This window comes from Tupaia chinensis, unplaced genomic scaffold, assembly GCF_000334495.1.
Source record: "Tupaia chinensis unplaced genomic scaffold, TupChi_1.0 Scaffold149448_1, whole genome shotgun sequence".
In the NCBI taxonomy this organism is placed as follows: Eukaryota; Metazoa; Chordata; class Mammalia; order Scandentia; family Tupaiidae; genus Tupaia; species Tupaia belangeri.
Window position 1 is genome coordinate 1,200,559 of NW_006209292.1, and position 23,816 is coordinate 1,224,374.

The 23,816-nt window shown below is 41.5% G+C and overlaps 1 protein-coding gene across 2 annotated transcripts in view; it reads right to left on the bottom strand.

Moving 5' to 3' along the window:
* The window catches only part of MTM1 (myotubularin 1), a 90,555-nt gene that overhangs the window by 64,956 nt on the left and 1,783 nt on the right, over window positions 1-23,816 (bottom strand). The window contains exons 2-4 of one of the 2 annotated variants that reach the window (XM_006171199.3): window positions 21,977-22,049; window positions 20,195-20,289; window positions 2,624-2,734 (exon numbers count right to left, since the gene is read on the bottom strand). In XM_006171199.3, the coding sequence (XP_006171261.1) occupies window positions 2,624-2,734; window positions 20,195-20,289; window positions 21,977-22,049 (279 nt within the window). The remainder of the gene's footprint in view (window positions 1-2,623; window positions 2,735-20,194; window positions 20,290-21,976; window positions 22,050-23,816) is intronic. The other variant, XM_027769371.1, reaches the window with a different exon arrangement.

Sequence of the window (23,816 nt, forward strand, 5' to 3'; positions counted from 1 at the left end):
GAAAACGGAATATGACATTTGGAATGCTGATGTTTCCAGGGAGATAGCTGTTAAAAGGCTGTGTTACAACATTCTTTAGGTCACTGTCTTTCAGCTCATGCTAATTCTATTAAATATACATGTGTAACACTGGAAAATTATACTTGATGAGTGATTCCTAAGCCTGTTGCTCTTACAATATAGAGTCAAAGGGTGAGAATGTGCTTTGTCTCGTTCATTTTTGTAGGGAGGATCAAGATTTAAATATAAAAATTTACCACTGGTCAGGCTGTAAATAGAATTAAAAAAAAAAAACTCTATTAGTATGAAAGTCACTTCAAAATCATCAAAGCAGCAACCCCATTTTCCCGAGTACTTTAATACAACACTCTATTCCCATGCATCCTTTTATTGAAAATATAAAAACTACCTTAAAAATAAATCCTCTTTGTCCCCACTTAATATATACCGAGTGTCTGCACTCTGTGACTGAAACTGATTGACTAAAGGATATAGAAACACAGTAAATGGATGCAAATACCAGATATAGTGTGTGTGAAAGAGTAGGGTCTGAGGAAGGACATTTAGAAGAAAAACAGAGAGGCAAAGCATTAATGGGACAAAGAAATGTAGTATTATCTGTTGAAGATATTTTATCAACTGGACTGGGGAGAAATGTTCACCTGTTGAAATACTCACTTTGTAAGCTAAATAACTTGAATCATAATTGAATGTATAAAAGAAAATGAAATTTAAAAATCCTCCTATTTCTAGGCCTCAAAGGGTAGACAATAGCTGAGATAATAGATAAGGCATTAACATGGCTTAGATTAAAACAAAAATAAAAAAGCTAAGATAGGGAAGATCAAGTTTAATAATGACAAAATCCTATGGTTTTTGATAAAGTATACTAGAATTGACCTTTGATAAACTGGAGAGAAAAACATGGTATTGAAGTCATACTCCAAACATAAGTACAGGAGGTTGGTTTTTTGAAATCACAGTGAGGGATCAGTAGGTGGTGTGGTGGTTAAGGCACTGGATTCTCATGTGGCCAACTATGGTTCAACTCCTGGACCTGGCGGCTTGAAAATCACACTAAGTGCATCTGCATGTATACCCAAAATCCAAGAGAAGGGATTGTGGCATGGCCATCTCCTTTGGGGGGTGGTTTCTCACTTTCCCTCTCTCTGTCTCTCTCTGGTGAGCACATACTCTCTATGAAAAAAAAAAAAAAAACTAAAAGAAAGAAAGGAAGGAAGGAAGGAGGAAGGGAAAAGGAAGAAAGGAAGAAAGAAAGAAAAAGAAGTCACAGTGCATGGGACCAGAAAAAGGAGACCTGGGTCCTGATTCTCATTCTTCATCAGCTCCTTGGGCAACCCTATGTAAGTCATCTCATTCTGCAAAGATCTCACACTTTCAGATCTGTCAGATAATGAACCTGGCCTGGCCAGGGGTCAGTAAACTTCAGTTCAGATCAGTCTTCACACGTTCTCAAGCTAAGAATGTGTTTTACATGTTTAAAGGGTTGAAAAAGAGAACACAAAGAAGAATATGCAATAGATATCCTATGTGGCCTACAGAGCCTCCAATATGTGCTTTCTGGCCCCTTCACAGAACAAGCCTACTGACCCAGAGCTAACCTGATGGTTCATAGTCACCTGAGACCTTAGAAGCATCCCAACCTTCTGGATCCTGGGCTCCAGAGATGATCTTACAGCAGGGTTTAACAGGCGATGTCCAAACACTGACATTTTAGAAATGGTTTCCCAGAGTATCCTGATGCACATCTAGCTTTGAGAAATACCAGGATCAATGACCTCCAAACCCTTCCAGCTCTTTCTAGAATTGGGCAATAGGCTACAGACTAGTCTTTTGACAGGCAATACCTGGGATTCAGGTTTCCTTGTCTGAGTGTTTATTTTGTTGTTTACAGCATGTTATCTTGCTGGACCTGAATTCCAGCTTTGCCCCATAGAAGGCAGTCTTAGCAAAGTTATCCAATCTTTCTGAGCCTTGGGCTCCTCTACAATGTGTCCATCCTTCAGAGCGCTGTGCTGCAGACTAGATGAGAAGCCAGTAGCATGTGTCTGGAGTGACACAGATGCTCAGGATATGGATAGTATTATAACTAATGAAACTGTTATCATTAAACTTCTGTTGCTCACCATGCCTAAACAAATGTTAGGCCACTACCTTGAAAAATGGAGCAAAAGTTACAGTTTGTTAGAGGTAAATATACATCCTGTTCACAGAAGGCAAAATCTCTTTCATTCTTCCTTCCTTTCACGGTATGAAGGTGACTAGCTGGTCACACCTGATAGGAAGACATGCCCTAGCAAGACTGGAACAAAAACTGAAATGGTTTAAGAAATTTCATTTACAAAGTCTTCTTCCTACTCATACAGACTAACAAACTAGCCAGTTCCTCCCATCCTCATACTTGGTGATCACAGTAGGCCCTTTATATGGGAATTATTTCTCCAGGAATTTTCGAAAAGACCTATCCTAAGAGAAAAAGAATTTCCAAGGCCTTAGATTGACAAGAAGTTTTGATTCTTTTTTAAAACCCATATTAACTCTCTACTATCATTTGACACTAATGTGCCCATTTCTTTGTGTAAGAATGCATTAAATTTCTTACTTTACAAGTAATATCTAGACCATAGGAATTTTCTCCTCTACTTGTCGCGCCTCCCATTTTTTCAATTCTTGAGATCACACCCAGAGGAACATCAAGTATTAGAGCAGAATCCTGTAATGGATAAAAATATCAAAGTCATTATTTCTGTCAGTATAATTAAAACCTCAAAAACATAAAAATAGTTGTGTGATTTCAGAGTATTTTTACCTTGGTCTTTTTACCATTTTATGAACAAAAATGACAGTTTACACATGAAAGAAAAAGCATTAAAATAGTCAATTTCACAATCAAGATGCACTCCCACCCCCGATATTTGCCACTGTGCACTGCTTATGGAACAAAGACTACATTTCTGTGTATGCAATGCCAGGGCCCTCATATCACTTCCAGCCTGCTTCTGTAGGCTTCTCTTAAGTCAACTCCTTCACCATTCTTCTAATACTATAATCAAGTCATGTGCTCTGTTAAATGTGTTCCCTATTGGGTTGTCTGAAAAGTCACGACGTATTTTTCTATTTTTCTATGCAAAAAATGTGTTATGACTTTTCTGATGACCCAATAGAAGATCTAACTTTCCCAACTATTGAGATTTTCCCCATGGTTTGGGCCTGGGCTCAATAAACCCTGCTTTCCCATTAGACCTGGTAGAATTAACCACACCCCCCTCAGAAGTTCCACAGCATGTGACTCAGCCTGCCATTGCATCACTTATTCACCCTGTCTTGGTACCACAAATGTACACGTCTCTGTTACCCCACCAGAAACCAAGCATTGTAGAAGCACTGCTTGTCTCAGGTATGGGTGCGTTTCCCAAAGCAGAAGGTCCTGAAAGTGTGGCAACACTTCTCCATCATTTGCTATTCAATTCTGGGTGCAAGTGCACTATATGGAGCCATGTCAGGGAAGTGGACTCACAACCACTGCAACAAGAGAATAACAGCAGCTACCACATGCAGAAGTCCTCATTGTGGCAGGTACTGCAATAGGGGCTTTGCATGCATCATCTCACTTTATCTTTACAACCATTCCAGGATGTGAGTGAAGTATCCCTAATTCTTGCTTTTTTTTTTTTTTTGGAGAGATTTTCTCTATAGGGCACGTGCGCTCGCCAGATAGACAGAGAGAGACATAGAGACAGAAAGTGAGAAATCGCCCCCCAGGGGGGATGGCCACGCCGCAATCCCTTCTCCTCCATTCTCCTCTCAGGATCTTGGGCACGCACGCACACGCACCCAGTGTGAGTTTTAAGCCACCGGGTCCGGGACGCGAACTGCAGTCGACTACGTGGGAGTCCAGCGACATAGCCATTACACTAACTGCTGGTTCCCAAGTATCCCTAATTCTTGATGTGACAACCAAAGTTTAAAAAAGCTTCAATAACTTGCTCATTAAATATGGGGCAGGGTTAAGTTTCAAGCTAAGGCCTAGGAACACACATCAAGAGAGCCATAAAAATAGTCTTACCTTTGACCCAATAATTTCACTCCTAGGAATTTATTTTATGGCTATCATTCATGAGGAAGAAAAAAAACTATAAGTATTAAGATACTCAATAGAGCCAGAGGCAGATATCAGGGTGGAGGAAATTAGTTAGTCAATTTGATGGAACAAATATGCAGTTATTAAAATAATTATGGCACATAGAGTAATAAGTTTAAGTGGTAAAAAGCAAAACATAAAATACACTGTGACTATAGTAACATAAAATGAACATTCATGTAGATGAAGACATGAATGGCTACACAGTTATTAATCCAAATTTTTTTAAATACTGTGTTAGATTATTTTGACAAAGAAAAAAATATTTGAAAGGTGTTTGAATTTTTGTTCTTTACAAATATTCTTTTGGGGGATACAAATAAAGTACATGGATGTTGGCAAGGGTATGATGCAGAGGGAATCCTCTCACACTGTTGATGGGATAACAATATAGAAGTTCCTCAGAAACCTTCAAATAAAACTACCACAAGGCTCAGTAATTCCACTCCTGGTTATCTACCTGGATAGGAAAATGCTCAGTTGGAAAAACACTTGTACATCCATGTTTATTATTGCATTATTCACAATTGCTAGGACATGGAATATGTCTAAAAATAGATGAGTGGATTGAAAAAATGTAGCACATATACACTATACAATACTACTCACCCATAAAATCAATGAGACCCTGACACTGGATACAAAGTAGATGAATATGGAATATTTAATGCTAAGTGAAGCAAGCCAGACTATGAAAGACAGGCATTGTATGTCCCCACTTAATATATATCAAATGTCTGTACTCTATAGCAGAAACCGAAAGATTGGAAGGTATAATAGCAGAGAAGGCAACTGTAGATACTGGAGACCATATGGGGGGAGGTAATAGAGGGTGGTTAATAGGGGGTAAAAGGGAGGGGATCAGGGAAAAAACAAATGATACATAAAAGTAAAAATTCATCTTTTGATGATAATGTATATGGTGATGTCTTTGATTTGATTAATATGCAGTGTATTCACTCTGGGGGAAAAATCATGTACTGGGTTGTTGGAAAAGTCATGATGTACTTCTTCTGTTTTTCTATGCAAAAATGCATCATGACTTTTCTGACAACTGAATACATTGTAAAGATACATAGTGATTAAATTTAAATATATATATACTATAGGGCACATGTGCTAGCCAGACAGAGAGAGAGAGACAGAGAGATAGAAAGCGAGAAATCACCCCCCAGGGGAGATGGCCACGCCGCAATGCCTTCTCCTCCATTCTCCTCTCAGGATCTTGGGCATGCACGCACACGCACCCAGTGTTAGTTTAAGTCACCAGGTCCAAGACTCGAACTGCAGTCGACTACATGGGAGTTCAGTGACATAGCCATTATGTTAACTGCTGGTCCCCACTTTCAGGTTTTGATAAAGCAGTATAGTGAGCCGGCCCTGCAGCCTAGTGATTAAAGCAACTAGATCTTACTAGATGACCACAATTTAAATACCAGCCCTGGCAACCTGAAAAACATATGGAGTGTATATGTGAGTATGCCCCCAAAATCCTGACAGAATGGAGAGATGGCAAAGGGACTGCAGCATGACCACACCCCAGTGGTGGGGTGCTTGCTCCCCTCTTTCTGGTGAGTATATATGCCCTCTGGCAATTAAAAAATAATAAAGCAGCACAGTTAATGGGTAACTGGGTGACAGATACACAACACCACCATATTATTTTTGCAAGTTTTTGTGAATTCATAATTACTTCAAAATAAAAAGTCAAAGAAATTTAAGGGTGTAATTATCACAGTGCAGCGAATAAAGCACAAGCTCTTAAGGTGGACAAAATTGGTTCCAATCTGAGTGTTGACGTTTATTAGCTGGATGACTTTGGCAAGTCACTAACACGCAGACACATGTTCCCGTAAAGTAGGGATGATTAGAGATAATGGATTTAAAGTACCTGGCATGGTGCCTGCCAATGGCAGCTAAAAATCAATGGGGGGGGGAATTATTATTATTATCATTACTGTGACAAAGAATATCTTAGTATGTAAAAGACATAACTGAGCTCTCCAAATATAGCAGATCAGTATGCTCTTCAAGCATCGGACAGATCTTTCTTCTATACCTATAAAGGAGGGATGTTTTTGGTGATTGCCATGGGGCAAGATATCTCACTACAAGACTGAATTTCAAATGCTCCAAGACAAAAAACGCTATTCAATGACAGTGATATATAGCTATTTATTATAATGTAGGCAGGATCTTCAAAAACTTCATGGAAATGCATATTATCAAAGAACTATATATGGATTTCAGACAATTTTTATATGAAAACAAACTTGTGCCTTAATTCCATTTCTCAACAAACTTTTGGAAATACCCTCAAATTTACTTCTCATTTTAGTCTAGTTATTAAAAACATCTTATTGAGTAGGCCAACAGTGGTATGGTGGTAACACACCATTCTGTGAGGCTGACACACATGGAAAACTTCTGCATTCACCTACAGAGACCTCTCTGAACACACTGGGCAGGTGCACATGCCCATGATCCAAGGATGGTCAAAGCTAGAGGTGAACTGCAGCATGGAGACTCTGTTGAGGATTCTCTCTCTCTCTCTCCCCTTTCTCTCTCTCCTCTTGTTCAAGGAAGAAATAAACATACAAAAATCTTAAAAATCAAACTATAAGCAGTCTGTTATTGTGCTTAGATTGGATTGAGATTCATGAGCATGGACTGTATTCTTAAATGTCAAACTTATACCTAAAATACATAGATTAGCCAGCAAATAAAAGCCTGATACTCCAATTTCAACATGGAAACAAGAATCTTAAAAAAAAAAAAAAAGTAGAATTAAAAGATGATGCCTGCTGCTCTCTCCCTGTGTGAAGGAAATCCTACAGTTCAGATTGACCTGACCTAAAACAAAACAGAAAACAGGACACAGGAGAACCAGCTAGCTCTTGACCAAAAACACCCATGGCTAGTGAGACTACTTGCCACTTCCTCCCGTAATGACATGTTCAGGATCAGATAACTCAGCAGCCAAACATGAAGATCCAGGAACAGGAAAATCAGCTTAACTCTCTGGAAACCTGAACCATTACCATCTAAATAGGAATAAACAAGGCTTCTCAAAGGTCCATTCTAACTCAAAGTCGTGTCTCTGTTCCTTTACTTATCTAAAATAGTTGAAAAGCAAATATGACAGACAAGCTAAAACAATGTGTTCTCTCTCTCTCTCTCTCTCTCTCTCTCTCTCAGCTACACTAAGTAACAGAAAGGGTACTGGGCACCAAAGTCCATGAAGATCAGACACATAGAGCTCAGGGCTGGGTCAGGGCTGGGAGATAAGATACATGTGCCAATAGTTGTGACAGCAGATTGCAAGAACCAAGAATCATCAGAAAAGTCCTCAAGGGAATGTGAGGGCAAAGAAGGCAAGCTGCTATCTTACTAACTGTATCCCATGAAGGTTCTGCAACAATGACCAATGAGATATCACCCAACCTCAATCAGAATGGCCAAGATTACAAAAAATAAAGAAGGATAAGTGCTGGTGAGTCTGTGGTGAAAAGGGAACTCTCCTACACTGTTGGTGAAAATGTAAATTAGTACAACCTCTGTACAGAACAATATGGAGGTTCCTCAAAGACCTACAAATAAAACTACAATATGATCCAGCAATTCCACTCCTGGGTATCTACCCAAAGGATAGGAATACACTCAGCCGGAAAAACAAACCCTTGCATATCCTTTTTTATTGTGGTATTACAATTGCTAAGACATGGAACCAACCCAAATGTCCACAAACAGAGGAATGAACTGAAAAAGTGTGGCACATACACACTACACAATACTACTCAGCCATAAAAAACAATAAGACCCTGGCATTTAATAGAAAGTAGTCAAATATGTAAGATTTACTGCTAAGCAAAGCAAGCCAGACTATGAAAGAGAGACACTGTATGTCAAATATGGAAGATTATCTGCTAAGCAAAGCAAGCCAGACTGTATGTCCTCACTCTATACTGAATGTTTGTACTCTATGCTAAAAGCAGAAAGATTAGAAGGTATAAAGGCATGGAGAACAACTGTGGATACTAGATACAGTGCGGGAAGAGGGTAGAAAATGGGACAGGGTGAGACAGTGGGAATCAAGGCGAAAAATAAAGAAGCAAAACATTTAATGGACACAAAAACAGAAAATTATCTGTTCATGATAACATGTATGGTAATATCTTTGACTGAGCCAGTATATAGTGTATTCATGAGGAGAAAATTCATTTAGTATGCTATAATGATATACAGTGATTGAATGCAAAAAAAAAAAAAATAGAAGACCCAAAAAAACCCCAAACAAACAAACAAACAAACAAACAAACAAAAAACAGGTGATTCTTAAAGGATAGAACAATGACAGTTAGACTTGCCTTCCAGAAACAGGTAACAGTTACATCAGCTACACACATGGGAAGGCATGGGGATCTCATAAACAAACAAACCAACAAGTAAAATCAGGCAGGCCAGGTGTAGGACAGGATGGCAAGAATCCCTGGGAAGTACCATAGGGTATGATCAGTGTGGCCGGGCCACATGGAACACTTTTGAGAAGGGGAGGGGCATGATCAGAATGGTGAATTATGAAGATTATTTAGCAGCACAGAGCCCCCTAGACCAGCAAGGAGAGGGCTACACCTGCTCCTCAGCATCATGAAAGTCAACATATCAGTGTAAGTGAGAGACTTGAAGAACCTGAGAGTGGTGTGTGAGAGAGGTAAAAAACAAGAGATTAGCTGCAGGGGAGAAGAATCAAAGATGACTCAGATTTTAGCCCAGATCTCTGGGATGGATGATGGTGTTACCACCTCCAGATATAGAGAACACAGGAGGGGTTTTGGAGCAAGATTAACACAAAGTGGGTTTGAAATTATGATAAACAAGTACAGATTCTGAGTAGGCAGCTGGAAACACAGAACTGGAAGAGAGATCCCATGGGTATCTCAAACTCAAAATGCCCAGAACTAAACACAGGATTGTTACCTGTCTCAGTAGCTGATACTTGTCCCCCCTGGTTACAAAAAGCTAGGAACCTAGGAGTCAACTTCGACATCCCCTTCTCTATGCATAATCCAGTCTCCATGTCTTCCTCTTAAATCAATCTGGAACCTGTCACCCTTTCTCCAACTAAACTAGCATGCTCTCAGGACCACAGCAAAGCCCAGAGTGGTCTCCTTGCACACACTATGGCTCCTCCAACAGTCGGCCCTGCACACAGCAGCCAGGCCGATCTGTCAAAAAACATCGTATCTGATGCATTCACACACCCCCGCCCCTGCTTACACTACATCATAAAGCTCCTCAGCACTGAACTCAAGGCTCCAAGCTGAGAGCAGTGGCTGGGAAGGTGCTGCTCAAAGGAAGCCAAGTTTCCATGAGATGTAAGAAAAGAGTTCAAGGAATCTACTGTCTATCAGGTGATAACAGGCCTTGTATCTTTGAAAATCACCGAGAGCAGATTTTAAGTGTTCTCATCACAAAAAAGTAAGTGTTTAAGGTAATACATTAACTGCCTTGAATGAACCACTCTACAATTTATATGTATTTCAAAACATGTTGTATGTGACAAGCATATACAATTTGTGTCAATTACAAAGTTGATGAAAAATAGAAAAAAGTGAAAATAAACCACAAAATCCCTACCAGGATTGGCAATGCTCAGGCTGTCTGGCCACTGCCTCCTTCTGCTGCCATTCTGTCCTGGCCCAGTCACGTGTGGTCCTTTCGAGCTAACCTTGGCCTTAGGGTCTCTTGTATGCCCTTCTCTCAGTTCTTTCTCCTTCCCAGCTCCTGCCTCACATTTAGGGACCTGGCATCCCCAAGCTCTGCAAGCTCCCACACTGCTGGGATGCTCCCACATGTCTTGTCATGGCTTGTTATTATGCATAGGGTAGACTGCTTGAACAGCATCTGTTGGTCCCACCAGAATTCTGAGCCTCAGGAGGAAGGAAGAATGTCTGTTGTACCCACTGCTCTATCCCAGCAGCTGACACAGTGCTTGACACATCTTAGTGACTCTCAAATGTTCTCTGAAGAAGGAGGAAAAGACTGGGACTGGAGCTATAGACTGAAAAGCAACTGGACAAGGAGAGGGAAAAGGCTAAAGACAGAATCCCAGGGAAAATAATTTAGGAGACAGGAAGGAAAAGATGAACTGCATAGAGGGCAAAAGGCAGAAGTGGAAAAGGAGCCAAAAGTGCATGGAAGGAAGGACAAAGAAGGAAGGAGCAGTCAGCGATGGCCATTGCTGCAGAGAGGACTCAGCCCTGGCCCTGAAACTGAGCAGGGAAAGTAGTGTCACAGGAGCAGACGCCAGGCTCAGGAAGTTACCCAGCTTAGAGCAGGTGGGCAAAGACAGGAAGAGAGCGGTGGTCATAGTGGGGAAGCAGGGATGCCAGAAGATGCTTTAAAATAAAAAGACTTGAATGGATATGCAAAAGGCGGGGATGCAGGAATTGGGGGTGAGTGGCCACAAACTAAGAAATCCAAACACATAAGACACAGGATAACTGAAGGGCCACCGAGACTCCAGAGCAGGTTAGAGGAGGAGGGCTGAAAGAGAAGGCCTCGTCTTGGAAAAGATGTCATCTATTGTGTTGTCTGGAAAATCATGACGGAAAAATGCATCATGACTTTCCCAACGACCTAATAGTTCCTTCCTCTCTGATGGAGAGGAGGAAAAGATGGGAGAAAGCAGACATCATTTCATGGTGAAAGGGGAATATAGTGGAGCTCAGGGAGGGTGACTCTACTTCATAGAACACGAGGCAAGGTCAGCTGGAGAGCCAGAAAGTCTGTCACTGCAGTGGAGGGGGATGTAATGAGCAGCCCACATGAGAGTAAAAGAACTGCCATGCAGCAATGAAACCCTTGCTGAGGTCTGAAAGCCTGAATTTGTTGTGAAACTATATAATTCAATCAATTATGTGACTTCTAACATCAGGGCTCAGTAGCCTACAGACCTCAGGTTTGAGGACTAGCATGTGGGCAAGCGACAAAAGAACCTAAGGTATTAGCAGGCATTTTTAAAACCTGAAAATAGCATTCTTTTTGCAAAAGCAATATAAGGAGATGATTTAATATAGAAAGTTTTAAAAAATACCAATGGTATGGGTCCTACCTTCCCACTGATGTTCCCATGTACAGACACACTAGGGTGTTTTATTATAGGCTACTCAGCATTATTTTACCTCCTTTACCATGAAAAGAGGTGCCAAATTCAAACAGGACAATCTTGAACATTTTCCAATGCATTTTTTAAAAGAAAAATACTGCAGGAATCCTTTTTGCTTGTGCTTGTAATGACAGAGGTTGGCCTTCCCTCATAGCTCTAGCTTTGAGATGTCTACAACACAAAGCAGGCTTTGCCTTTCTTCTCAGCAGAATCTAAGGCTTATAGCTCCCTGGCAGCAGTAACAGAGATGAGGAAACTGAGGTGCTGCTGCATGTGTCAGATGCCCTGCTCATGGATGGCGCAATCCCCAGCATCTGTTCAAAGCTCATTCTGGAACCGGGTATTTGAGAGACAGTTGGCCGACATGCACTGTCCACACACCTGGAGGTCCCAGGTGCAACTTGTGCACAGTAACCCACCAGAGAAGCTGAGTGCTTGGAGCACATCATCCCAGTCCTTCACAAAATGTTCTTTACTAGGTAAAAGTTTATATCATGAGCTCTACCTTTCTAGAGTCAACAAAAGAACCATCAAATTGAACTCTACCTGAAGAACTGAATCACCACCTTTTAGGAAAAAAAATAAGCAACAAATTTCTCCTTGAATTTAATCCAAGAAGAATGTGGTGTTTCTGACTTACTATCAGGAAGTGAAAACTGTACATCCAACATTTTTGTCATCTCACCAGCCATCCTCAACCTAGAACCAGATTATAATGTCCAAGGGCCATTTATGATCTGCTCAACCAGCACATTTACAAGTACCCAGATGTTCAGCATCTTGGGGGCCACATCCATGCAAAGACTCTACAAGGATTTGCAAACTTTGTGTCTCTCACTCTCAAACCAAAATGGAAGCACTGTTTCTGGAGTGGGGGGACAGAAAAATCGAACCCATTTTTTAGCTTCCTACATGCTTTCTAGATTCCATTCTACTTCACAAAGGGATGTGTGGAAGACCAGGAGTGAGAAATACCAGCTTCTGGTTGGCAACCATGCCTGGGTAAAGCAGGAGATGCGATTTCATCAGCTGGGTGGCAGATCCACAGATGCTTGATATTCTTTACTTTCTATCCTCAATATTTCAAAACATTTTACCAGGAGTGGAGGTAAATGGCAGGGATAGGGTGGGGTGAATACATGTTCTAGGAGGGGAAAATGGCCTGAAGATAGAAGTCCACATATAAGAAAGCACCAGGTTGGTTCAGGGAACAGTAGGAAGCTTGCTGGAACCAGAGCATGGGGTGTATACATGGGGGAGCAGCTTGCAGAGGACCCTGAACACCTGGCTCAGGAACGAGTGACGAGAAAGGAAGGGAGTACTGAGTCTCTGGGAGGTGAAAATTATGATTGCAAGTGTGTCCCAGGGAGCTAGAATGGGGGATGCCTGAAGGCGATGCCATGCTCTGGGAGCTGGATGTTGGGGATAAGGCCTAGACCTAGGGTGGGGCAACAGGGATAGAAGAGCCAGGGCAAATGGAGAAAACTGCAGAGCAGAAGGGAGCACGGGGAGACAGAGGTGACTTCAGAGTGATGGGAAGAAAACTGGCACCAAGAAGTGATCCAAGAACTCCAAAAGGAAGAAATGAAGGAGGAAGAAGAAGCTGAATAGTTTCAGCTTGGCCATGAGTCTGAGGTGCCAGGTAAAAAGCCAAGTAATATCCAAAAGGTTGGCACCAGCAGAGAGAAAGACCAGGGGGTGGGGTGGGGTGGCATCTGCTTTGCATATCTGTCCGTGGCTATGTGCTAAGATAGAAGAGTGTCTGGAAAGGCTTGCTAAACTCTAAGGAGCTCTGCTAATGCAGACCCTCATCTACAGAGGGGTGACTGAAGCCAAGTGGTAGATTAAGCCATGGGCAGGAGAATGAATAGAGAGATGCCCACTGGAGCATGGCAGCTACAAGGTCTTTACAGAGAAGACCAGGCGAAGGGAGCACAGAAGAGTGACCGCCCACCTCTCCCTAGAATGGGTTCTCACTGGGCTCCTGCTGACCTCACAGCCACCTCAGGCCTCTTCTCAATTTCAATCTCAGGACCCTTACAGTGTCTCACATCACAGTCAGCTCCCAACTTCTTGGCTGTTTCTCCTCTCAGGAGGGTGATTTTTTGCTGCTCTGACCACTGTGCTTTGTTCCCTTCTTTCTCTTCCCACAATGGGAAAAGGTTCATGTCCTCCAGGATCCTCTCCTCAGCCATATCTTCTCCCTCTTACGACACACACCCCTAGACTCCCATGATTTGCACTACTCCCTGTGAGCTGGCAATGTCAGAAGCTTTAGAGTCACGCTCTCAGCTGCTCTGGAACAGCTGGAAGCCCATGCCTTCAGCTTATTTCACTACCAGGCTTTTCCACAGAGCATTCCTTCACCTGGGGCCCCTATGCCGATAAATGGGAGCAGCTCCAATCACCCAAGTGAAATTCATGGGAGTCTGTCTTGACTTGACATCCCTTTGGCTGCCACCTCCAATGCCCCCCTGAATCCTCCCAAATCTCTCTTGGCAGTTCCCTGTTTTCTCTTTCCATTATGACTGCACTAGGCCCTAACCACTCACCCTAGAAAATGAAAACGATGTCCTGTTTGGTCTTCCTGCCTTGGTCTCTTTCATCCCAAATCTGTCATAACTGCTGTGACCAAAATCCCCTTCCTGAAATATATACCTGAGTCACAGGTCTTCAAAAAGCTCATGGAAAATGTATATCAGAAAAACTATGTCAAATACTGCATTTATATTCTGAAAAAGCACATTGTGTGCTCAGAGATATGCAGTGATTAAATGTAAATAAGAAGTTGTAAATTTTTTAAAAACTAATGCAACAAGAAATAAATAAGAAAAATTATTTATGGACTTCAAAATGTTTGGCCCCAAAACAACCCCATACTTTAATTTCATTTTTCCATGAACTTTCTGAAGATCTTGCATATGACATTCTCCATGTGACATGCTGATTGCCTAATTGTGGCTTTTAAGTCCCCAAGGTTGACCCTTTCCCAGCCTCAGCTCTTCTTGCTCCCCACTATGGCCCCCCACTACTGTGTCTCCCCCAACATGCTAGCTCCAATGGGCTACCTGACCACCTCTACAGCATGCAGTGCTTTTCCATACCATTATACACACAGTATGTTAAAGCACCATATGGATGCAGCGATGCTCTACCTGATATGCTCTTCCTTCCCTCTTGTCCAGGAGGTTCTTCCATTCTGTAAGACTTGGTTCAAATACCACTCCTCTCTAGAGCATTCCATGACCCATCACACTGGGGCAGTCACTGCTCCCTGGGAGCCTCACAGTGCTGTGTGCACTTCTGTAGGCCTTGTCATCACACTAATTCATCTCTACATCCCATGAGGCTGCATGACCTGGAGGCATTATCCAACTAGCATGATGCCAGACTCACTGACTGCTTGGTGTAAAGACATGAAAGAGCGAATGAATGAAGGGTTCAACTGTCTTTTTCACTACTACAGTGTCTGATTCCAAAGTGCTCCTGGAAGGAAATATGGAAGCAGTCTTCCTTGTGGAAGCTACCAGATTATAGGGTATCACATGCCTATAGTAGCCCCTGCCATAGTCACAATATTTTTTAAAGAATTTTTTATTTAATTGTATTTATTATTATTTTTTAAATTTACTATAGAGCATGTGTTCTCACCAGAGAGAAAGAGAGAGTGTGTGTGGGAGAGAGAGAAAGAGAGTAAGAAAGAAAGTGAGAAAGCAAGCCACAAGGTCTGGGACTAGAACCTCAGTTGGCAATATGGGAGTCCAGCACCTCAACCACCATGCCATCTGCTGGCCCCAGTAGTCACAATATTAACCCAAAGACAAATTCCTTGGCATCCTCAAGGTTGAAGGCAGCTATGGGATTTGGAAACTTCAGAAGTAATGTTGGTATTCAAGATGGCACAATGTAGTGGGCGCCACACTATGGCCTTTGTCCTCTGAGCAACACTAACAACACAGAAAAGAGCCTGTTCCCTCCCAAGTCCGCTTACTGAACATACTTTTACTGAGCATTTACTGTCTACCAGACTCTGCACTGGTGAGGCATAAGACCAGACACAGCAGCAAATAAGTAGGAGAGAATCCAGTCATTCCACACATACTGATCTTCCATGTTCCAGGCCTCACTCTCAGAGCTGGGAGGACACCTGTGTACAGCCAGATGAGCATCCTCACCCTCCATCAGATGAGACACAGGTGAGCCAGTGCAATAGTTACAATGAGAGACAGTGACAAGTGCTCAGGAGAAAAAGTAAATCTAGAAGAGGGATTCTACAAGTTTAGCGAGGGTGGCCAGAAAAGTTTCCGAGCAATAAGTGTTAGTAACACAGACGCATGAGAAAAGGGCTGCAGGGACACAAAGAGAGAGTGATTCTTTGAAGACAAGCTGGAGAGGGCTCCAGAGAGGATGTGACTTTTCAGGTGGGTTTTAAGGATGAACAGCAACTTCTGAAGGGGACAGAGAAAGGGCATCCAGTTCAGTGAAAATGGCTTATATATGATAGGAAAAGGAAGGGGCTTGGCATGGTTTAAAAACAGAGTGCTTGGGGAGAAGTTGGAAGGTTTCTCTGCCACATGGAGGAAAATGGACTCCATGGACTACAGGGAATCAGTGACTGGGAAGCTGGCTGGTCAGCCTTGCTAGAAGGATCCGGCCAGGGTATATGTGCAGGGCAGCTGCGGATAGGAGGAGGGGCAGGTAGAAGGCTACCATGGCTACCCCAGGATGGGAAGCAGCAATCCACACCTCACAAACAGGAAGGTTGAGTGTGGAATGAGGCTGTGCATATGGGCTCATCCCTCCCAGTACGTCATTCATACACCTGAAACCAACTGGCATCCACTTCGACATGTCAGGGAGAGAACAACTCTTTGTCAAACTCACACGAAAAGGGTTCACATTTTGTAGCAAATCCACAATTAATGCACTTGTTTAGGACTTTAAGTGAAGAAAGACTACAGTGACTATGTTCTTCAGCTCCTGTATGATCATTAAATGGCCTTACTTCACATACTGTATGCAGCTATTAGCTGCTTGCTGTTATACTTGGACTAAATGTCATGGCCAATTGCTTAAAATGTTTATGTAAAACTTAAAGGAAGAATAAATAAGTTAAGAGTCAGTGTCAAGAGAGTCTTTTATTCACCCAGCTAGTACTAAGCCCCACCCTAGAGTTGCCATATGAAAATTAAATAAATAAAGCTTGCTCCCAGCCATCAAAATACTACTTACTTATTCCAGATACTTGGAAAAATACTGAGTGTAAGGAAAAAAACACAACACACTTAATTCTGCTCTCCAGATAGTCCTAATACTGCCACATTTGGTAAATTTCTCTCTGTCCTCTTTTCTACAGATCATTTTATTTTATGGTGGAAAACTGTGTATTTAGTATTAGCCAGCTGGACTTGCTTGAGATGATCCCAATTTTGTTGGCAACATCCAAAGCATCATAATCAGGAACCAGCAGCACATATGCCTTCTCTCCATCAGGCCTGACTGGAGTGTTGACCGTGGCCACGTCAATATCATAGAGCTTCTTCACAGCCTGTGTGATCTGGTGCTTGTTGGCCTTGACGTCCACAATGAACACAAGTGTGTGGTTGTCTTCTATCTTCTTCATGGCAGACTCGGTGGTCAGGGGAACTTGATGGCACAGTGGTCAAGCTTGTTTCTCCTGGGGCGCTCTTTCGAGGATGTCTGGGCTGCTTCCACAGCCAAAGAGTCTTGAGCCTCCAGAAGGTAGATGATGTACGGATCTTCTTTTTCTTTGTGGCTGTGGATGCCTTTCGGCACTGCTTTCTTGGCCTTCAAAGCCTTTTCTTTAACTTCAGCTTTGGGAGGGGCAAGAGTTTCCTTCTTCACTTTCAGCACCATCTTCGCAAAAAGGGTCTTTGACGCCCATTCTACAGGCTTAGAGAGTCAAATTTCACCAAAAACTCATGATGTTTTCTACTTATTATTTATTTTATGCACTTGAAATCACACTATGCAAGGAGACTTCAATAAGCTTGTGAAAAGTGGAATTCAAGTTATGAAAAACTTTGAAATCCATGCATAGCTTTTCATAACCCATATTTTCCACAAACCTTTTGAAGACCCCCTCATATCTACTATCTTGTCCCATCACCTCAGTTTAAATAATTTCCCCAGTTCATCATCAGTAACAGCATAAAATGGAACCAGGCATATGTGGCTAGTCAATGAGCCATCTCACAGGTGACAGGGACTATGGCATTTATTCCACATTGACCTTCAGGAACTGTACAGAATAAGTAGAAATCTGACTCCACAGAAATGCACTTGAAATACTCCAAGATAGCTCAGTTGTGTCTTCCTTTGGTCTCTTTTTCTTCAGATAAAAGATCAATCTTTATTTTGATCATTGCTCACATTGCAGCTCCTTCACTAGCCTGGTCCTCTTTGCACTCTTTGCACTCTCTAGTTTGTCAACATCTCTCTTAAAACCTGGTTTTAGAACCAGCAGATGGTTTAGTGGTTATATCACTGGCTAACTGTGGTTCTATTCCCAGAACCAGAGGCTTGAAACACAACAGGCGACTATGCATGCATGCCCAAAATCCCAAGAGGAGAGTGGAGGAGAAGGGATTGTGGCATGGGTACTCCCCAGGGAGTGATTTCTCAATTTCTTTCTCTCTGTTTCTCTCTGTCACTCTGGTGAGGGCATGTGCCCTATAGCAAAAGTCTCTCTAACAAAAACAAAAAAAGACTATACCTGGGTTTGAACATGACATTTCAGATGGGCTAACATCTCATTTTATCTGGCCATTTTGTTATACTTCTGTTAATTCACCCTATAGGTATATGTATTATCTTTTTAATCTGTCCTAACCAATCACTGGTTCAAATAAATTTGGATCCCTGTTAAAACTGATTGCCTGAATCCTTTATTGAAACAATCGAGTTTAGTACTGAGTCAGAGTGATCTATGCTAGATTTGACATCATTATATATTATTGCTCCAATATCCTAGCCAATTAAAACCATTTCCAATCTTGACTGTATCATCTAGTATAAGAGCTAGTGCACTGTTTTTCACATCTTGGACACACATACTTGCTATGTGCTCATCTGTACTGCCTTAGAAACAGTGGAGAGGAAGGGCCCACACAATAAGATGTTATGAGCACCCTTCCTGGCAGGCATTAAGCCTTTAATAAACGGTCTGTAACTCCACCTAAGTGTACTATCCAGTCTATTTGTCTTTCCCAGGACTGCTATATGCCTTGATTCTATCAAGACAATGGGTCAATACGTTCCCAAGGGTGTATTTCTTTTCTAGGTATTTGAATACCACCTGTTTAAAATGATTACTTGTAGAATTTTTGTCAATTGTTGTCAAGGGTTGACACCTAACTTACTGCTGTTAGTGTCCATAATCGTCTTTCCCATTCTGTAAAACTAGAACCCTTCACTCCTCTCCAGTCTTACTTAGAAGTCTGGATAGATTCACATAAAATCAGATGCCCAGTCTTAGGACTCTGCTTTGATGCATGTACCCATCCCTATGAGCATTGTGCTACAGGAGATATGAGAAGTTGAGACAGCTAACTTACACAGGGTAGCTAAAAGTGGGCTCCCACAGCTAAGGCAACAAGGATAACGACTAGCATTTTTCAGAAGTCATACATAATAATGAATATAATAACAAAACAAAAGGTACAATCTAGATTTGAACTAAAAAATATCATGGGATGAAAACAATGAAACAAATGCAAGAATTACTCAATAGTCTCCACATCTTCTGTATAAAAGCTGCCAGAGGGCTACTCTTCCATGAACCCTAGACATATTCCCCTTAGTCCACCCTATCAAAACACTTCTGCCTCTTTAGGCTGCCCTGAATATGAAAACCCATCACATCTACCATAAGTCCTATGGCAGCCACAGCAGCTATCCACTCTCTCTTTCTCTTCTGGGGTCATCTTTTCTCCATTGATAGAACTGTCCTTGAGATGCTATGACAAACATTTCATGGCAGGGGATTTAAAAGATAACAGCAGCAGTATGCCATATCATAGTAACCCCAGCTCTATACTGCTACCTGGTGCTTTGTAATTGAACACTTAGAAAGTTCTACAGCAGAGGGCATTAACCAGGGATTCACATCAGCATCCACATCTGTGACATTTTAGGACATATAACTGTGTCTGGACTACTGTATTACTTGTTAAGTGCCACAAGTGGTTCTCATCTGTGCTTTTGATAACCAGTTCTGGGACCAGCAGATGACATAGCAGTTATGTCACTGGACTTCCACATGACCAGTGTAGTTCAGGTCCTAGACCTGGTGGCTTCAAAATCACGCTGGGCTCATGTGTGTGTGTGCCCAAGATGCTGGGAGGAAAATGGAAGAAAAGGAATTGGGGCATGGCCATCCCCCCAGGGGGTGATTTCTTACTTTCCCTCTCATGTGTCTGAGTCTCTCTCTCTCTCTCAGCCAAGCACACATGCCTTAAGGCAAAATCTTCTTTAAAAAAAAAAACAAGAAACAGTTGTGCACCTGAGTAGTAGGTCACTGGGAAATTCATGACGTGTTTTTCTATGCAAAAATGTGCCATGGCTTTCCCAATGATCCAATAAATTTTCCAAACTAGTAAATAGTTACAATTACCAGCCCTTCCCCACTATTATGAGGAAGAAAACTTATTTTAAAATTTATTCTATTCTCTATCTATATTAGTGCTAAATGAGTTTTGCATAAACAAAAAATTAAGAGTTGAGAAGCAAATATCTCCCCCATGTTAATCTGATCCACAGGCAATCTTTCAAGTAACAAGAGAAACAGTTTAGCATTATCTTTAACAGTTAGGGTCATGTTTATAGTCTTATAATCTACTTACCGTTTCCAAACTTCTTAAATAAAGACGATAATTTGTGATGTAAACTCTTCCCTTAATGGGGCCATTGAAAGGACATATGTAAATAACTTCTTTGTCTATTAAGATAACAAAAAAGTACTCTAAAATAATGGAAATACACACCACGAGACACAACAAATGGTACTAATTTAATATAAACTATTCAGCTAAGAGTAACTACAGTATAACTGTACTGAAAAGCTTGAAAGTAGACAGACACTGGCTGTGTCTCTCCATTATTGTGCTAGGGGAGTCAGAGCAATAGGGGAAACACCCATGTCACTACCTGGGACAAGGTGACTACAGCTGGAGAGCAGAAGTAATGAGGGAGTGCTGCCACTCCCCTCAGTTGGTTGTAATGGTAACTATTTGGGCTACCTCCACAAGAGGATGGCAACTCACATAGGACAATGTTACAGACTTATTGCCAGATGTGGTGTTAAGGTTTGCCAACCTCCAGCCACCCAATCAGCGTGATGCTATTGATAAATGAATGTCAGCAGTAGAAATCTGCCTACAGTCATTCTTTCTCTTAATAGTCCAGAGTAGAGTTCAGCTAGACTCATTTCCAACATTTCAGTGGTATAAAACGAATGGTCAAGAAAATAGTACATCTTTGGTAGAATCAAACATAAGGAGAAATACATCAAAAGAGTTAATCGACTACAATAGAATTACATCTTTCTGTTATCTTTCAAGGATGCCCTTGAATATGTTATGGGTTTTAATCTTTTTAAATGATTTTGAAATCCTTTCTTCCTCAGGTGCTAAATGAAAAATCCCCAGTAAGGCTATTTCATGCCAGTTCAATTAATGGCTACCTTAGTTGGGCACTGATGTCCAGCATAAATATGCAGCACCCAAACTGCATATATGAAGACCATAAGACTAAAACATCTTTGCTCTTATCCAGGACTTGGGATGGACACATCCCACTGGTTTCCGTTTTAAGACTAGAATTATGTGTGCAAGTCTGGGGATACAGACATGGAGCATGGGGTAACCAATTCACAAAGGTACATTAATGAAGACCTTTACAACAACCCAGATCTTAGTCAATAAATCCAAAAGCTCCCTGAAACAATGGTAACCATATATCATCTTCAAACACTGTGGATTCTGAAAGAAGGATGTCGGCCCTAACACTAAATGAGAATGCCTACAACATCAGTGCTTGGCTCAGAAGCTGTCTGTTGCATCTGCATTCTTAAGTCAGAATGACTTGGCCCTTCCAAAGTAGATACCTTCCTCTTCGTATGAATTTCTCAAGAAAAAAAAATCAACACATCAAAATGTTATCCTAGTGTTACAAACATCTGTTTTCTAAAAAAACAAATGATATTTTAAACTAATATGGTCTCCTGTGTTTCCAATAGGAGACTATGTAAGCTTTCAAGTTTATCATTTTAAAGTATACATCATAGACTAGAAAACTTAATATCATTTTGTTCTTACAACCTTAGCCCATAAGAGCTTATAGTTCCAATAAGAGACTTGCAAAAGATATTCCACATTTTCCCCGAAATTGTTCTCCATCTTTTGTATAGAGACAAGAATATCACTATCCTTCTGAGCTCCAAGCTATTGAAAGAACTCTTTGATCAAGAAACAAATGCAGAGAGTTCTTTCTGTGTTAATGCTTCTAAACAGAACTGGCCTATCTGTCTGACTTCTAAAGAGCAAGAAGGACTGGAGCCACCTGAACCTGCTGGACTCCTCACCAAGTTATGCACATCCTGATGTCGGCAGGGGTGGGGGGCTTACCAGTAATTAATGTTTCTCCTGGAAGTCGAGGAATAGTTTCACTGAGATCTTGGTTGACTCTGTCACGAGACATCTAGGAATGAAACAGGCATCGAAAGTAATGACACTGCATTTACAGAAGGGCTTTAAGCAACCTGAAATACAAGCAACTAGAAGAACACTTTTCCTTTGTTTAAGGTTTTTTCCATGGGGTGTGTGTGTGCTCACTGGAGACAGAGGGAGACAGAAAGTAAGAGAGAAAGTGACAAATCACTCCCTCCCTCCAGGAAGATGATCAAGTAACAATTCCTTCTCTTCTATTCTCCCAGGGTTTGGGGCATGTGCGCACATGCACCTAGTTCTTTCTTTCTTTTTTTTTTTTCTTTTGGATGATTTTTGCTATAGAGCACATGTACTTTCCAGAGAGAGAGAAAATAATAAATCATCCCCCTGGGGGATGGCTACATCACAATCCCATCTCCTTCATTCTCCTCTAGGGATTTTGGGCACACATGAGCACACACCCAGCATGAGTTTGAAGCCATGGGTCTGGGACTCAAACCACAGTTGGCCATGTGGGAGTCCAGCACCATAATCAGCAGGCCACCTGCTGGCTCCCAGAAGTGCACTGTTTAAAGAGAGAAATTTAGCATTTGAGAAAATTGGCACAGAAAACCCCAACTAAAAAAATACAACCTACCATCAACATTTATGAGGTGTGTTAACTTCTAGTCTAATTCAAATGTTAGCATGCTTTTCAGTAACATTAGGTTTTTTTGTTTTGTTTAGAGATTTTTGCCATAGGGCACATGCACTCACCATAGAGAGAGAGAAAGAGAGAAAGAGAGAGAGAGAGAGAGAGAGAGAGAAAACAGTGAGAGGGACATTGAGAAATCACCCCTCAGGGGGATGGCCACGCCACAATCCCTTCTCCTCCATTCTCCTTCCAGCATCTTGGGCACGTACGCACACGCTCGGTGTGATTTTCAAGCCACCAGGTCCAGGATTTGAACTGTGGTCAACTATGAGGGAGTTCAGCTATGTAATCACTATACCATCTGCTGGCCCCAGTAACATTAACTTTTAATTAATCCTTCTAGTGCTTTAAAGTTAATATCTTTCAGGAAAGTGACAAAAAGCAAGTAAGCTTATTCTATAACTATACATATACTGGTTTTTTTTTCTTTTTCTGTTTTTCACATTAAATGTGCACTTACCATTTGTGAAGAGTAGGAATGAAAAATGCAATTCCAAGGGCTTGAGGAAGTATTTATACAAAGTTACTTTACTACTGCTGTAGTCCCTGGTTTTTGTGTGGCCAAAGTTTGAGTGTGGAAGCCCACAGGTGAGTTCTGGGAGACTCCTCTACACAGATCTCCCCCGTGACCTGGGTGCCCAGTGAAGGTGTTTTTCAAACTCTCCAGTTGCTCGCGCTCTCAGCGATGAACACCAGCGACATGATGCACGCGTTAGTGTGGGGACGCATGAGGCACCTGGCTAAGCTCTGTTTGGCCAAAGGCCCTTTTAGCAATGTTTTTCATTCAATTTTTTTCTAGGTGTATTCCAAAATCATACGACAATTGTTTCATGTGTAAAGTTAGTACTGTTTCCCTCAGAGGGGTTTTGTGACTAGTAGTGAATAAAAATACGCAAGCACACTTCTCATGACTTACTGGGGACTACGCAATTATAATGATTACAAAATGCAAACCACATATTAGTGTGGGATATAGGCTGTGAATAAGAGGTGTTTTGCTAGTTCTTTTATGGTTTTACATCATTTATTCAGACATAAAATTGAAATTCTTAGCCAACTTTAAACCTTTTTTCCTGCCTGTAAGCTAAGCATTTTAACTAGGAG